The sequence below is a fragment of the Thermobia domestica genome, chromosome 17, assembly GCF_964235325.1.
Source record: "Thermobia domestica chromosome 17, izTheDome1.hap1.1, whole genome shotgun sequence".
Lineage (NCBI taxonomy): Eukaryota > Metazoa > Arthropoda > Insecta > Zygentoma > Lepismatidae > Thermobia > Thermobia domestica.
Window position 1 is genome coordinate 18,790,494 of NC_137470.1, and position 17,974 is coordinate 18,808,467.

At 38.0% G+C, this 17,974-nt stretch overlaps 1 protein-coding gene and 1 long non-coding RNA gene across 2 annotated transcripts in view; one reads left to right on the forward strand and one right to left on the reverse strand.

Moving 5' to 3' along the window:
* LOC145673944 (uncharacterized) overlaps positions 1-3,962 on the reverse strand; it is a 41,800-nt gene extending 37,838 nt beyond the window's left edge. The window contains exon 1 of the mRNA XM_081743759.1: positions 3,603-3,962. Within this exon, the coding sequence (XP_081599885.1) occupies positions 3,603-3,962 (360 nt within the window). The remainder of the gene's footprint in view (positions 1-3,602) is intronic.
* A 3,356-nt stretch (positions 3,963-7,318) lies between these two features.
* Positions 7,319-17,974, forward strand: part of LOC145674375 (uncharacterized) — a 79,006-nt gene continuing 68,350 nt past the window's right edge. Inside the window, exon 1 of the long non-coding RNA XR_014128915.1 lies at positions 7,319-7,639. This is a non-coding gene — a long non-coding RNA (uncharacterized LOC145674375). The remainder of the gene's footprint in view (positions 7,640-17,974) is intronic.

Genomic DNA, 17,974 nt, shown 5'->3' on the forward strand with positions numbered 1-17,974 from the left:
CAGGTTAAACATTTTTTTAGAACGCTCATAATGTTTCTGTATTTTAGTAAAATAAATTAAACAAAGGGACAAAAGAGCTTAGAAGTTACACTCAAAACACGTTTTTCGGTGAACACTACCCAAGGCGTATCTGTCGATATAATTTTGTCGCGATCTACGACAATGTCCCTATGACATTTAAAAGTGCTAGTCCCTTCAGCCGCTTTTTGCCAGAACGAGATCGCAACCACGTTTTCAGTCGGTGCAATGTGGATTAAGATCGTTCTGCACTGACCACGCTCGAATGCAGGATTACAAGTTGAGTTAAACGTCCCTTTCAGCGGCGAGGCTATATGAGACCTACTGATTAACGTGGAATCCGTACCACAGGGTTACAAGTATGCGCAGCAGTTTTCGAATAGTTACGTGAAGATCGTCGCTGGTGGGCAAGGCCTCCAAAGCAGTCCGTGATAGAGTTCCACCTTCTTCTTTAATTCTCTTCCATTTCGAAGTGCAGATTGCAAATTCAGAACTAAAGAGGGAAAACAGCATTTTTTCTTGAGTTCCGATAGTTTTGTAAAGTCTTTCTGCTAGAATGCGGAAGTTGTTGCTCAGAGTGTAGTCAGTTGCGTGTGTTGGCAATAAAATGTTGAGTCCGTGTACAAATAAAACTTCCTGCGCAAGACTAGTTTTGAGGTCCTCTACAACCGACTCTATAAACGGAATGTAGACAGTTCTTCAGTAGTAAGATGTCGTGTCATCTGCCCTAAAGTTCGTACGATGTGTTTGTCTTTGAGTGAGATGAGGAGTTTGAATCTGCAAGTCGACACTAGCAGCCATTCTGGATATTGCTTTGAAAGTTGCCTTGAATTCTTTGCTGTTTGAACGCTTTTTGTTTAATGCTACGATAGTGTCCTGAATGGCATCTGACATTGCGTTCATGTCTAAATTTGTCTTCTGCAAAAGTCGATTGAGGGGAGGGTTATCGTGAGAACACCCTGAAGACACGTAATAGTTACGATAAACTCACTGTCGTGCATGGCAGAAGAAAGTGCCCATGCTTTGGCTGCTGCATCTAACTCGGACCACTTGGAACACACTGTAGAACCTCACTTATTTATTGAAATTACAAGTGAAATTGTAATACCGCGTCGTTCCGTTCAACCCATCCCGTTTCACACAATGTCTCTAACTGGCCACTAACCGTAAGCTTGAGGACAGTATTACGTTTTGAGATGCGGTGAAAAACGCAGTGATCTCTTTCGCTGTTCCCAGACAGTTCCTCACGCACTGTACTGACGACGAACTGAAGATGGAAAAGTTAAGGCTATGACTACAATATGAACAGTGCAGCGCGTTTGAAGCCTCCTTCTGGATCTCCTGCACTGCCCGGAGACTTTGAGAAGTCGTGACGGCGCAACCATCTGTACCAATACCAACGCAGTTTTTCGGGTCGAGTGAAAAATCTCGTAGCAAAGATAGAACAATTTCTCCAATTTTCCTTCCAGTCAGTGAGAGTTTGGGCGGTTCTGCGTCTTCGGATTCCGAACTCGAATCAATGTCCTCATCTTTCAGCTCTGCTATTGGAGGATCAATGAAACCGAAGCAGTCTTCTTTTATTTCACCCATGTGTTCGTACTTTAGAATCAAAAACAGCTGAGATGTGTGCGAAACGACCGCAGTCTCATCAAACGTAATAGAATAAAACTGATCCTCTCGCACTCGATTGACAATTTTACAGACGTGATTTCTCATCCACAACCCTCAATGAGGGCATTTTGTGTGGTTTTTATTGGCAAAAATGGTTCTTTTCGATGCTTTCTTCCAGTGATTCTTTAAGAGATCGTCACTACAAGCCATTCTAAATTTGAGCAATTCTCGAAAATGGCCCCGTTGAACTTAGTTTCTGCACCGTCACCATCTGAGGTCCAATTATCCGCACAAGCATCGTCCCTGTGGCCTTGAAAAGCAATGCCTTGCCTTCCAAGGAATATCACATTCCGCAACATTAATTTCAGTTTGTCGCGATTTTGGATGACTTGTCTTCTTGACGAGTTGATTTGATTCTCAACTGATTTCACTGGTTCCCTGTAGTTTTTCAAAAACGCTTTTCCGACCCCAAGAGCGTTAATGTGATATTGTGCCTTCTTGTGAGTTTCTAAAATACCGTAGAAAGTAGGTAATTTCTTCAAAGGTTTAGTCCCAAGAGTTTGGAGGGGCACGTTTCTTCGATAGCCCCGCAAAAATCCCGTTGCAAAAAGTGAGCAATATTTACAAAAAAGATACCTCTCCTTATGGGAAAGAACCAGCCATGGATAGTTTTCCAGATGTTCTAGCCTCAAGTAACACCGTCCTTCTTCCTGAGATTTATCTGATATTATGACTCGAGTTATCGTTAGCGTAAACGCGTCATGCCGGATAGAGACTTTTTAACCTTTGAAATAACGCAAGAACGATCCCAAACTTTCGTTTTTATAGCGGTAAGCTACAAGCGGCAGTGTGTGTAATTTTAATATTTTAGAGGGCTCTTGGGGGGGGCGATCGCCCCCTCGCCCCCTCCTTTAATCCGCCCCTGGAATGAAACATCTTATTTCTCAACATTTTCAATCAACAGTTTCGTTGGAGCGTTTTATATCAGATCTGATTCTTGATTATTTGATGGAAAATGAAGATGTCTAGGTCATTGTTCATCGGAAAATAAAATTTTTCGTTTGGTGTGGGTAGGACAATATTCAACTACAAAGTTTCTCTTATTATTGTTACCTAAGGGTCTTCTTCCTGTTACCTAAGGGTTTTTTTACTACTTCCTTCAAGCCTAAACAGGATTCTTCCTTAACCTCCTAATCTCACAAAAATATTGTGATCCAAACTCCCCCCTTAACAAAGAGAAATAATAAAACCTGTTGAATTAAACGCTTGAAACAATATTGGTGAACATTTCACTAGCAGCAATCACGCAGTAGATGATTAGGTTATTTAAAACACAACCTATACGGTAGTAAAGATGCTACAACTATATGATACTTTAATTGAAATGTATGAGGAGTAAACGAAACGCCATAACACTGAAAACTGATACACATGCTATTTACTCTTGTGTGTGTTATTTTTTTGCAGAAAGTAGTGTTGCTGAGGAAACGAGAAAAGACGACATCGTCCAATATAAACAGTAAAACCTTTTTGAAACCGAAATTGAATTTCCATTATACTTCACGAGACGAGAGAGACCCCCTTCGTCAACAACACTAGCAAAAATCACGAAGTTTACGTCGTGCCTGCGGCAGTGGTGTCATTCTAATTTTTTAACAAGCGGTTCTGCATATATATATATATAATATATATGTCTTGGAAACGAATTATCCTAAATAGGATAGTTGTAAAAATTATTGGAAAGACCTTATTTTACGGGTGCTTAATTTGAAAAGTATTTTCAAAGAAAGCTGTGTCGTCAAAGTGAGATTCTTGGGATGTTTCTCAAGGGTAGAACGGGTCCTGGGACCGGACGACACCCGTCTGATTTTAAAAGAAATAAAAATAAGAATTTTAGCTTTTTCTGGAGAAAGAGAGAGTGAGGGTAGGAGAGAGGTGAGGAAGAGAAAGGAAGAAATCCGACGTCACAGTACCTGTAACTTCATCTTCTCTGCTGGGCTTCCTCCTGTTGTTCGTCTGGTGTTCAATATGTCGGAAACCGAATTATAAACTGTTCGGTTTGATTTCCGAATTACTCCCGAAGTGCTCGATTGACTGCCGTGCACTCCCCGGACCGACTCCGATGACTGTCTTTTGATAACTTCGCGACTAAAGACCTCGATAACCGACTCCAAAGTCTCCGTGTGACTTCGAAGGCTCCGTGTGACTCCGAAGGCTCTGTGTGACTCCCTGTTTCCGGGATGAAGGGAGTATTTAAAGACAAAGATCTTCTGGTAATCCTGCTGACTCCAGTCACGTGTAGATGAGATGTTTTCGTCCCAACAGGTACTCATGACGTCAGAGATGGACAGATAGTTGGGAAAGGAGCTCTCTCAGCTTTATTACATAAAACACACATTGACATAATACATTATATAACATAAACAAACACTTCCACGATTTAGCCACGAAAACACAAAATTACGGAAGAAAAACGTAGACTAAATTCTCAGACATACATGAATTTTATTAGACATCCGAATAATTAGCGTTCTTCGACACATAAGGGATAGCTTTATGAAATCAGGAAGAAAAAAAAGGAATAATCTCACAACACCGAAGATAAGTCTTAAAGAATAAATGATTTTGTGGGAGATCAACGAAAGTCAATAAATAATTAATATTAGTCTCTTCACACTTATTCCAGCAATGGATCAAAAATTGTTGATAATGGTATGTATGCGTTTCGAATATAAATAACCCTCACAACTATACTGATGTAATCGCAGTTATTCTTGATATCTGAGCATTTGAGATTAAGAAATAAACGCTTATACCTTGTTCTGAGAGATCATATGTTTAACCCTGTAGCTGTAAGAGGTTCGAAAAACAAAGATAAACAAAAATTTACTGTTTCTGGATATAACTGCGTAACATTTACTGCTGTCTGGATTTAACAAACGGTTCTGCGAACTGAAAATATTTTAAAAACCGGTTCTAGCGAACCGGCGCGAAGCTGCCGAATAGCACCACTGGACCGTAGGGAATTCCCTCATAATAGTTAGAATGCTCATCTTCGGCACGGGAGACCCGGGATCGATTCCTGGTGGGGGGCACGGTGGCTCAGTGGTAGAGCATTAACCTCCGGTGCTTGGGGTCCCTGGTTCGATTCCAGCTCGCGCCGTGTGGACTTTGTGGTGGACAAACACCGTGCTCGTGGGTTTTCTCGGGGTTCTCCCATTTCCTCCCAGTTTATTCATTCCACCATTTCATTCATTTCTCATAATCACCGTCTCCTTTAGCCTAACCGGCATAACCGTGGGACGTAAAACTCAAATATTTCATTTCATTTTTTTTTCGATTCCTGGTGGGAGCTTATGTGGTTAAGATTCCACGTTAAGATATAGGTCCACGTCTTAAATTGCCTTGGCGCTGAACAGAATACTAAATTCCAAATCAATACACCACCCAACCAATCGACGTCGGAATCGGGAGCGCCTTTCGGTCACGATTAGACTGTGGTGGCTCAATGATAGAGTTTCAAGGTCACAGGCTCGATTCCAGGCTATACTATGTAAGTTTGTGTTGAACAGATTGTGTCCATTTCTTTCTAAGAGTTCTTTATTGCCTTCCACTTCATTTCTCAGTTCCTTTCATTATTCATTTAGTTCACTCATCATCTGTTTCCTTTAGCCTCCAGGACATAATGGTGAGTTGTTAAAATTCCCATTTCATCTCATAGTATTAGACCAATAATGCAGTCTTGAATTTCCGAAATCACCTTTCATTGTTCACTCCTCAATTACCTGTGAGTAGATCATGAATATTTAGATACCTAAATTAATTATAATAGGTAACCTGCCACTTGTAGACCACTATGCATGAATTATTTGTTTTCCTCGAAAACAAATTCAAGTATTGTTTTCCTTCTCTGTCTAAAAGCACTAAGCTTAGTATCGAAAAAAAAAAACGTTGCTTTACAGCAGACACTGGATTTGTTTGGGAGAGCTGCTTACAGACCTCACGTGAAAGCAGCTAGTCTCTTGGAGAAGTTAACTCAACGTGAACAGGGTTGGGAATATTTTCTTCTCTTGTCCGGCTGACTTATTTCTTTCGTAACTGTACCCGTACAAACTGTAACGAACTCATACAATCGGAATAAAACTTGGCATTTTAGTATACCTTCACCTAGTCAGTTACTAGTCGTCAAGTTATGGGTGTAAACTTAGTGGAACTCTCACAAAAAATAAATAAAAAAAACATTAATAAAAATTTATTTATAAAATTACCGATCTTTATCCGCGATTGGAAAATCTACAGTTGTATCGTATTTTTCTCCCTTTAACCCGGGAACGGTCGACAGGTGAGCGCAGCGCTCACCCTGGTTTATGTTTTCGTTTCAAATCTACACTAGTGGAGTCACAGACTTGAGGCACGGTCTAGCTGTGTCTTGATGTCTCTTGTATGTGAGAGTTAAGTGTAAACTTTTCATGCTCTTCTGTTGGAGTAACACTAGCCTTATAAATGTGACTATGCGTAATTTGTGAGCGCCACGCTCACCTGTCGACCGACGGCGTGAGTGATTTTTCCGAGATCATGGACAACAAGGAGCAGATTCAGCTATGGCTTGCAAAAAAAAAAAAAAAAAAAAAAAACTGTATGATATGTTCCCTGTGAAGTGCCAATCTGTAGGAAACACACTGTCAGCATCTGCTGGAAGTGTAATGGGTAACATCAAAACAGTGATGAGATATGGAGTAGAACCATTGAAATACCTACTTATTGAAATACCTATTGTATTGAAATATCACTTATTGAAATACCTACTGTATGTATCAAGAGACATAAGTAGAGTGTTTACACTAACAAGATATTTATATCTTTAATTTCACTAGAATTTTTTCCAAATCAAAATATAAATAGTGTGAACATATGAAGAGCATATACAGAAAATTGGCTCAAATTATGTAAATACATTTTTAGAAAATGTAATCCTTATGCGCTAATGATAATAAAAATGTAGTATTACGCGACAATAATTATCAACTAATTGTATTGTTTATGGGATAACATAAATTGATTTCATGAAAAATTTTGATAATAAAAATAGATATAATTTGTAATTAAAAAATATATAAACGCACTATAATTTTATTTGCGATTTTATAATAATAATAATAATAATAATAATAATAATAATAATAATAATAAATTACAAAATGTCAACATATAGAAATGTGTTCAAAATAAATGCCATATAAAGTCATAAACAGCTATAGAAACGATTATGTAAGTGAGCGCCGTGCTCACTTGTCAACCGCTCGCGTCACAAATCAACAGTCGACCGTTCTCGGGTTTGAACGATTATCCCCTTTAGGCTAAGGGAGACGGATAATTAAAGCAAGTGAATGATGCTTGAAGAATTAGTGGAATAATAATGTGGGAGGAAATGGAAGTACTTCGAGAAAATCCACGGACTGTAACGTATAGAACATACGTCACGGAATTTTTCTTATCTATTATTATTATTAATCAACCTTTTTTATACATACTGATCAAATATTTGTAAGAATATGATATTTTGTACTGAAAGGGTCTGCGACCTACGGTTTGAGATCTCTGTAGTCTAGAAGAATTTGTTACGTACTATCTACCACTACTGCCATCTACAGGCTTTTTGTGGTAACAATTTCTAACTTTAAAAGTTCATCATTGTATCCGGAAATGTACGTGGGGAAAGTTTTCCTACGATGGTATTATGTGTTGTATCCTGTTTTAATGGGAAATAAAACCTACGTTTATATTGATAAAAAATCTATAGCAAAGTTGTGTGTTAAGTGCTTACTAGAAAGTCATCGGTTACATATTTTATATTTTGTCCGTCGCATAATTGGAAGTGGCATATATAAGTGGAATATAGATATATATAAAAGTGTGGTCTTTTCCTATTATTGGTCTATGTGAGCCGCATTTTGCCTTTACTTTAGCCAGTGGAGTTCTGGGGTGGAACAGCTAATAAAGCAGCATTGAAGTAAGTATAGATTTGTTCTTATTTTTTTATAGTCACTTTTTCGTGATTTTATTTAATACTTAACGTGGTCTAAAGAAATAATGGTTAATAGCCATTTATAGCTTGAGATTTTTTGCTAACCCAAATTGAATTTTATATATGCTGCAGTATTGACTGTACCAGAACCAAAGAGCCCCGGTCAGTGGGGGGGGGGGGGTCAAAAGCGGACGTTGCAAGCTAGAAGTTTTGGCTGTATTTGATATTATATAATCTAGTAACTTTGTACTCAATTTTGCTATTTTTCTAGAAATATTTATCAATCAACTGTTGATACTCTATATAGGCATCTATTATAGTGTTCTATAAATTTTATTAATATTGTCAACCAATGTTTATATTGGTTTGTTTTTTGTTACTTCCAAATTGTTAACTTTTCAATTGTTCTGTTGGATAGAATATATTTATATTTAGTTATTGAAAATCACATCTTACAGTTATTTAATTATAAATGGTAATGTTTCGAGTGCCTATTAAGCAGATACTGTTCCTTACTGTCGTAGCGCTTTTTCTCTCTAATGTTTAATATTATTAAAGAAAACCTCTGCTAATCTGCTATCACCACGAATATATGTCAGGGGAACTTCGTTTTAAAGAGTTTGCCACCCCAATGTATTTTATCGCCCGGATTCTATCCTGCATCTCAAAAATTCCATTACAGGACACAAGGTTGTTGACAAAGAGCTTACTTGCCCAGATCCAATCACTGACTCCACGCACCAGAGATAACCACTCTACCAATGAGGCACCATGCCCCCAAGGCTATAGCCCAAGATGATTCTTGCACTTTCAAATCGAAAACAGATACCATATATTTACGACCGAGGAATATAGTCTTCGTGGCAAACGCAGTGGAAGCTGCTAAGGATCGATTTTCTCTCTGTGCGTATGTTTCCTTGACATAGTGAAAATAAATTTGGTTATAGTTAAGGAGCCGTACTTCCCATTTAGGGAAGGACGAGAAACGCCATACTTTCAGGAATTATTCATTGACTATCTAGAATGTTAAAAAGTAGGTAATAGACTGAGTTCTTGCCCTTGTACTTAGGGTGTTTAGGTAGTGCAACAGTAAGATGTATCCTCGTGCACAGGAGATGAGAAGTAGCTGTTCTTAACTATTACCATAAATTTTTCAATAAAATGAAATATTTCAGCTGAACGTCCCACAATTATGCCATTTTGGCTAAGGCAGACGGATGATTAAGGCAAGTGAATGATGGTGAAAGAATTGGTGGAATGAAATTGTGGGAGGAAACTGGAAAACCCACGGACACGATATTGTCCACCACAAAATTACTTGACCTGGGATCGAACCAAGAACCCCACGCACCAGAGATAAGCGCTCTACCACTGAGCCACCATGCCTCCAAAGTATTGTTTCAATATGAAACCTAGGCAGAAGTGCCAATCTTAGAAATTGATTTATATTGACTAAGGTTGTCCACGAAAGAAGGATTGACTTTGTCTCGTCTCGGAAGGTTGATCGATTTCTATTGGAAAAGTTCTGTCTCGCCTCTTCTTGTGGGTAACTCCTTGCACTTTTGTTTCATAACAAAGTTAGTCCTTGCTTATTTGCTTACTGATAGCAATGCTGTTGAGTTACACAAAACTACCTCTCACGGACATGTATGTACTTAACTAAAATAAATTAAACTATTGGTTCTTCCATCCGTGTTTTATTGCAACTGCTATTAAAAGGCACGGTAGATCAGTGGTAGAGCACTTACCTCTGGGGTGTGAGGTCCCTGGTTCGATTTCCGGACAAGTAACTTTGTGGTGGACAACATCGTCATTTTCTACTACTTCATGTCCCGGTAAACGCCCCCCCCCCCCGAGGCTCCCTAGTTCGAATTAAAAAAAGACACGCTTCGTCCTGGTCTGGAGTCTAGACCAACGTACCCGTTACTAAAGTTTGGTAACTCTCGCTCCACTCGTCTGGTCCCCAGGCCACACAGGCCATAGCAAGACACACAAACAAACTGTTTATTTCATTTATATTGACTAGCTGAAATACCCATTCTCCGCATGGGGGCTGTATTGGGAAGTTAACGCCTGTGAGAATATTAAAATTCTCTCGGCGACCGCGAAAACTATGGAATTGACACTAATATCGGTCATTTTGGATTATTTTTACATATCTCGGTAACCCTCCGCAGGTGAACCCCGGCCCGCGTGCAATGGTAGCTGAATTTGAAAGTCATTGCTAATGGAAGTGTCATCGTTGATCTCATCGACCGCGAAAACTATGGATTTGACACTAATATCGAACACTTTGGATTATTTTTACACGTCTCCTTATCCCCTCTCCGGTGACCCCTTGCCCTCATCTGAACGGGGTGAATTTGGAAGTTACTGTGATCGGAGTTTCACCATTGATCTCAGTGACCATGAAAACTGTGAATTCAACACTAATATCGGTAATTTTCTACTACTTTTACATGTTCCGGTAAACGCCCCGCCCCTGAGAACCCCCTGCTTCGAATTTGAAAAAGAAAAACACTTCGTCTTGGTCTAGGGCCTGGACTAAGTTACTCGTGACCCAAATTTAGTAACTCTCGATCTACTCGTCTGATCCCCAGACTGCACAGAGACAGACTCACAGACAAACAGTCTTTATTTTATTTATATTAAATAAGATACGTCCATCTGTATAAGAGATCTATACCGCCTATATACAATCATACGGAAAGTACGTGTAGATGTAACACCAATTTGTTTTCAGTTATATGTTTGTTGCATAATGTTGCATATAGTCGTACCTTAACTCCAAAATCCACGGGATTTAAGCATGTAACCTACGAACTTACGTATGCTACATACATTTCTTTGTCTCCCTCTCTCTCTCAATCTCTCTCTCTCTCGGTCTCTCTGGTTTTATTAAGAAAGTGTACAAATGTACATTGAAAAATTTTTAAGTTTTACGTCCCAGGTTTATGATCGTACTTACCTTAGTAAGAAGTTACACCGTTCCAGTCGTAGCAATGTTATCCCGAAGAACTGCACACACACACTGTGTTCACCGATGGAAGTAGAACCATACTCCGCAATAGATGCAACTGACCAATGTGACAATCTTATCAGTTATTTTTTTTTTCAGTTATTTGGTCACTGGAAAGGTATGTAAGACTTCACATTAAAGAACAGAAAGTCATTTGACTGCGATTCTGTAAAAAGTAAAAAATAAAAAAAGACCATTTTACGAAGTGTTTATAGTGTGGTATTTATCTCAAAGTGCTTCAGTACTTAGCTGACAGAAATATTACCTGAAATCGATAACCTGCAAATTTAGAACTCGTTTTATTCTTTAAGGAACAATGGTGTTCTTGGTCATTTCCAGTTTTAAGACCTCTCTTCCTTGTCACCAGCCAACCTCGATAGTAATTTGCAATCACGGAAAATCGAAGAACGCTTATCTAATTGCGTAGAACTTGGACAAATATGGTAAATCCTTTGTTCATATAAAAATTAAATTAAAAGAGAATGCCATGCGATAAGAAAATGTCAATATGTTTCCCTACTGCAAGAAAAATTCGTCTTGCTTTGATTTTCTTTAGCAAATATTAATTGTAAATCCACACTGCATTCACAGTATAGCTGGTTCGGACCGCGGTGGGTAGGTATGTGGTATAACGTTCACTTCTGGTGCGTAGGGGGTCCCTGGTTCGATCCCATCCAGCACCAAAGCTTTGTGGTGGATAAACACCGTGTGCGTTGGCTTTCTCAAGGTTGTTCAGTTTCCTCCCTTCCTTCATTCCACTATTATCACCCGTCTCATCATCAATGTCTTCTTTAGCATCGGTATATAATCCTGATCAATCAAGACTTATCACGCGCAAGCGTGTCGACCTCCTCTGACTCTAATAAAGTCCGTGGGCCGTGGTGGCTCAGTGGTAGAGCGTTCACCTCTGGTGTTTAGGGTCCCGGGTTCGATCCCAGCCCCGCCAAGTGAACCTTGTGGTGGACAAACACCGTGTGCGTGGATTTCTCGGGATTCTCCCATTTCCTCCCACTTTCTTCATTTCACCATTTCATTCATTTCTCATCACCGTCTCCTTTAGACTAACTGGCATAAACGTGGGACGTAAAACCCAAAGATTTCATTTAATTTTTTTTTCATAATCATAGTCTCCTTTAGCCTAATCGGCATAATCGTGGGAAGTAAAACTCAGATTTTTTTCTAATAAAGTCCAAATAAGGCTTTCACCCTCCGTTATCCAGCTTTAAAGCTCATGACAGTTGGTGAAGTCCTGTGATTGGTTGAGATCCAGAGAAAAATCAACCTACAGCTCGTGATAGCCCATCTGCATTGTTGTTTTCGGTAGTAACATATACAATAGCCTATTCATAATATTTGTATAATAGAATATATGGACTACAAGATACAGAAAAGGAATTCGAAATGAAATGAAATCTTTGAGTTTAACGTCCCACGTATATACCTGTTAGGGTAAAGGAGACGATGATTAAGGGAAGGGTAATGATGATGGAAGAATTGGTGGAATGAATGACAAAGTGAGAGGAAGCGGAAGTATCCCGAAAAAACCCACGAGCACGATGTGATCCACGAACTTGGCCGAGGATAAAATCAGGGACTCCCCGCACCAAAGGTAAGCGTTCTACCACTGAGCCACTGCCCCCGAAAAGAAACTCGACAAACCTTTCTCTGGAGACAATACACAAGAACAATGTTGTCAGAGTATACAGTAGGTTAGGCGTTCTGGAACAAAAGAATATCCAAGGCGGCTGCCATATGTTCTGTTATGAAAATAGGACAGTCAATGTCCCATTCATAAAAGAAGGTAGGGAAGCCATCACAGTAAGTTGCTGCAGTTCTGCCGTGTCATGACAAAACGCTGTAACTTTGCCGGAGTAGTTTTGCGAAAATGAGCCGTAACGTTTCATCCGAAAATGTTATCTGTGTCGTGTAGAACCAGTGTAACTAGGCAATAATGGTCAACCAATCAATTTTCACCAAATTTAATCACACAATATGCATTTACGTAACATTACATGTAACCACGTGTTTCGAAAGTCAAGATACACTGGTTCTACACGATACAAATCAAATTTCCAGATGAAAACTTTACTGCTCTTTTTCGCAAAACTGCTCGGCCAAAGTTACAGCGTTTTGTCACGACACGGCAGAGTTGTGGAGGGTATGGCATTTAACGTAAATAGCGACAGAAGAAAATAGTGCCAAATAGGAGCTGGATATGAGGTCACCGTCACAATTGCATTACAAGTATTTGAATATGTAATCATGCAAGATCCCCAAATAATGAATGAAGTGCCTCTGGACCACCGATGGGCAACTGGCGACATCTCGCCAAAACTTGGCTGCTTCACAGCGATGATCCGCGGTGACCCCAATTCCGTTTTGAAAATTATACCACATGCGGACCACCAGCGGTAGAACGCGATGAAACGCCAAAGAACCACAAAATTACTCCCCCAAAATATGTTTAATCGCCTACATGCGTGATTTGTTTACATTAAGGTGAGACTAGAAACACATTGAGAAAAGTAAAGAAAAAGTACCTCTGTGTGGGCGCGAATCACCAACCTTACGATTACTAGCCGCGTGTTCTTCCGACTTCGCCACGGAAGCAATGAAGAAAATATTGCTTGTAGAAGTATCAATCGTTGAGGTCTTTTTAATTTTTCTAATCAGATTGCTTCTTTAACCGTGTATATTATAAAATTAATGAGGTTTTCTCTAGTACGGTTCCGAAAATACGAAAAAGAACAAGTAGAAGATATCCATGTTGGTTTACTAAAGAAATCATTAAGATGCTAAAATTAAAAGATTACTATCGGAAACATATTGCGATAGCGGAAGAATATAAGGAATTATTTAGGCAAACAAGGAAAAAAGTAAAAACTATGATTAGTAAAGCATACTCAAATTATTTACGAGAAATAGAAAATAATATAAAATCTGATCCAAAATCTTTTTGGAACTTCTTAAATAATAAAAAAGTAAATCGTAATGTAATGAACTATTCAATGAAGTTTCAAGATGTTCCTCTTGAAACTACAAGTGATATAGCGGAAGGATTTGCTAGATATTTTCAATCTGTATACACAGATAGCTCTGTACAAGATACACATCACGAAAATATTCTACCTTTGTCACCGAACTCGTTATCATTAGGCTTAATTACTGATGTCGAGTATAAAAGTGCTGTAAGAAAACTGAAACCAAAACGCTCATGTGGTCCAGATGGAATACCTCCATATTTACTAAAAGCATGTTCAAACATCTTAATGCGACCGCTATGTGCAATCTTTAATCTTATAATAAGGACTCAAGTATTTCCTGAAGACTGGAAAATAACACGAATTTGTCCAATATTCAAGTCGGGTGATACGTGCAATATTGAAAATTACAGGCCAGTTGCTGTAATTTGCGCTCCGGCGAAGGTTTTGGAACATATCCTATATAGCAGAATTTTTAATCATGTAAAATGCTTTATAGATGTCAATCAACATGGATTTTACCCTGGTCGATCAACAACTACAAATTTAATTAATTTCGTTCAAGATATACACAGTTCATTCTCAAATAAATCTAGTACACACACGACTTACTTGGATTTTAGTAAAGCCTTTGACAAAATAAATCATAGCATACTTTTAAATAAATTATCATCATATGGATTAACTCAACCTTTTTTAAATTTAATTAAATCATACTTATCTAGAAGGAAATATTTTGTTCAATACAAACAATCGAAATCATTAGAATACGTAGCTACCTCGGGAGTACCTCAAGGATCAAATCTGGGTCCATTATTTTTTCTATTGTATATTAATGACTTACAGTTCTCAATAAAACATTCCAAATACCTTATGTATGCAGACGATGTAAAATTATATAAAGAAGTAAGGTGTATTACAGATACAATAGAACTGCAAGAAGATCTTGATTTAATATATAAATGGAGTGTAGAAAATAAACTTAACCTTAATATTAAAAAATGTGCATTTATGATAATGTCAAGAGCGAAAGAGCGTTTTAATTGTTATTCATATACTCTTAATGGTGAAAACATGGAAGAAATTACCACATGTAAAGATTTAGGGGTAAAAATTACACGCAATTTATCATTTGATAACCATATCACTGAAGTGGTTCTTTACGCCTATAGACAGCTTGGTTTCATTATACGGAACACCAGAAATTTAAATGATGATGTAGCTATTTCTATGGTGTATAATAGCTTGGTTCGGACCAAACTAGAATATACATGCGTTGTTTGGGCTCCATATTATAAATCTCTTCAGGATAAAATAGAAAGTATTCAAAAGAAATTCCTAAGGTATCTCTATTTTAAAACAATGGGAGCTTCCGCTATAAGAAACAAAATATCGTATAAAACCCTTCTAGATAAATTTAACTGTCAGTTTGAGTAACAGACGTGAGTTTTTCCAACAATTATTTCTCTATAAAATTATAAATTCTTATGTTGACAATAGTAATTTCTTACAAAAAATTGGACTCAATGCTAGACCAGGCTATCTACGTAAGCGACATCTGTTGACTGTAGATGTTCCAAGAACTGAAATGTATAAAGGCTCACCATTATATAGAATGTGCAGTAGGTTTAATAGCATATCAGTATTAAACAAAGATCTAGATATAGCATTACCTCTGTCTCTGTATACAAAGAAGTTGAAAAATATATTGTATTAGAATGTGAATACATGTATTTCCATATACATGTGTATACTAATTATCTGACTGTTAATGGTTTCTTGTAATACTCTTCACGTTTAACGGTTTATACTCTTACGATAGTTATTATTGTCTTTGTCAGATATCTACAGGAATTTTGTCCGTATCATTATATTCACTATTATGTATAATATTATATTATATGAACTATCTATATTCTGTACCTTCTGTAATTGGAGATTCTATTCTCTGTTGAAGGACAATAAATAAATAAATAAAATTATATTCAACGATAACGGTTTCGGATCAGATAAAATGTGTTCACCATGTAATTTTATAATAAAACTAGCCTTTGTCTCTCTGGGGCTCCGCACCCAGATCCCACGTTTGCTCGGCCTACGGCCTCGCATCTCCTACCTATTGGCCTTTGCATCAACAGTGAATTTTGTGCACTTGCTCTTCATATTTCGGGCTAGATGTTCTTCATTGAATTTAGCCGGCTGGTGGCTTCACCCCCACACCCCAACCTTTACTCGGCCTACGGCCTCGCACCTCTTAAACTCACAATCTTGTCGAATTTCAAGTTTATCTTCCTATTTTAACTGTCTAAAAGATAAGATTTTGTATCCCAAGAAAACGTACATGGAGATTTGTTAATTCCCCTTTAGACCCTTAAAAATTAAAAATATTCAATTTTGGCAATTTTCCTGTAGGTTAGTCCCAGAAGGCTATAATCATGCCAAATTTAATCATTCCAATCCTACCGGAAGTGCCCAAACATTTTGAGGTGTAGAAGACGTCCCATATAAATAATATGGGAAAGATTTTTCAATTCACCATAAAACCACACTACAGTTGAGAATATTTAGTTTTGATGATGTACTTAGTTAACGCTAACGAAAACGCTATATATACCCCTCCCTCCCTCCATGTTGCAGAGAACGGCATCGGAAGTGTCACCGTTCATCTCAGCGACCCCAAACAGTATGGATTAGACACTAATAGCAGCCACTTCCGATCATTTTTATATAGATATATCTCCCCTAAACCCCCTCAATATTGCGGGGCACGGCACCGGAAGTGTCACAGTTTATCTCACTGACCTCGAAAACCATGGATTCGAAATCGATATTGGTCATTTTCAATCAGTTATATATACACATGCCATTCCCCTCCCCCTCCCCTAGGATCTACCGTCAAAGTGAAATTTAAAAAAAAAATTCTAGTCCGAAACTTCATCTATACTTTAAAGTTGATCGAGAACGGTCGAATGGTTAAAGAGTTATTAAGTTTTATTTATTTTTATAGATCTCTCCTCCCCCTCCCCTAAGTTCTACCGTTAAAGTGATATGATAACCCCCCCCAGCTCTGAATCTCATCTATGTTGAAAATTTGGGTAAGATTGTTCCTGTGGTTTAAGCGTGATCAAGTCATAAAAAACAGTCACTTTTATTTTTACTTTCTTTACATATATCTCCCCCTTCCCTTCGTTGCACCGTAAAAGTGAAATGAAGAAAAAAAAAAAAAAAACAGGCCCGAACCTCATCTATGTTGAAAGTTTGATCGAGATAGGTCGGGTGGTTCAAGAGATTAAGAGTCATAGTCACTTTCAATTTTATTATAATACGAAAAATACCTTCAAAATGTTAGTTCATTCCATAAAACAATTCTAGCTACACTAGTGTTCGGACTTAGATCCATGCATGGGCATCAATCCCACAGGGGATACCTGGGACGTGTCCACCAATATCATATTTGTTAAAAGGTTTTCTTCTCCGCCCAATATTTCAAGTGTCTTAGATCAACTATGACCCAAAAGAGGCTCAACCGTGTATCAGTTTGCTACGTTCACGAAACAATGTTAAAAAAAAAGTGGATATGAAAAAAGTAGCAAAAAAGTTTGTTTCCATTGTAAAACAAGACAGGCAGTTTTTGGCTCAGTAAAGGTGGAGAAAACTGTAAAGTAAAAAACTGTTTTTGTTTTGATAGCGAGCAGAAAAGCTAGTTTAGTTGAATTGACTTTGAGTTTGACGCCCCTTTCAGCAGCGAGGCTATATGAGACGGGACCTGCTGATTAACGTGAAATCCGAACCACATGATCTCACGCCCGGAATCGAAGCGAGTTTAATTTAGCTTAAAAATTCATAAAAAATCTACTATTTTTTAAAGTATGGATTATTGAACCACATTTACATTACTTGTAGGGGTAAAATTGTTCTCAAAACTTTATTCTTTCTGAGTATTTACTTCACACTACCTTGTTTTGTTTTTGACATACACTTGGTATCATCTAAGTTGTAAAACAAGGCTGAATTTCACTGTTTCAATAAACAAACTAACTGTAAAGTGTGTGTGTGTGTTTTTAGTACCACATTTTCTATAAACGTCGAAATGCAGATGTGCTGCGTCAAGGATTTAAACCTTAACAACTCAACCCCTAATTAAGCTAGAAAGATAAATTTGATATAAATGTGTTTCTGAAAAACGAAGCTTCCATTTTATGTATGTGCTGGTACCAAGGGGGTAAGGGGGAGGATATGTTAGTGCTTTTTGTTTTTTGCATTAAGCTTTTCGGCGGCCATTTACCCCTTGGGGGTACAGTCATAAAAGTTGGTATGTAA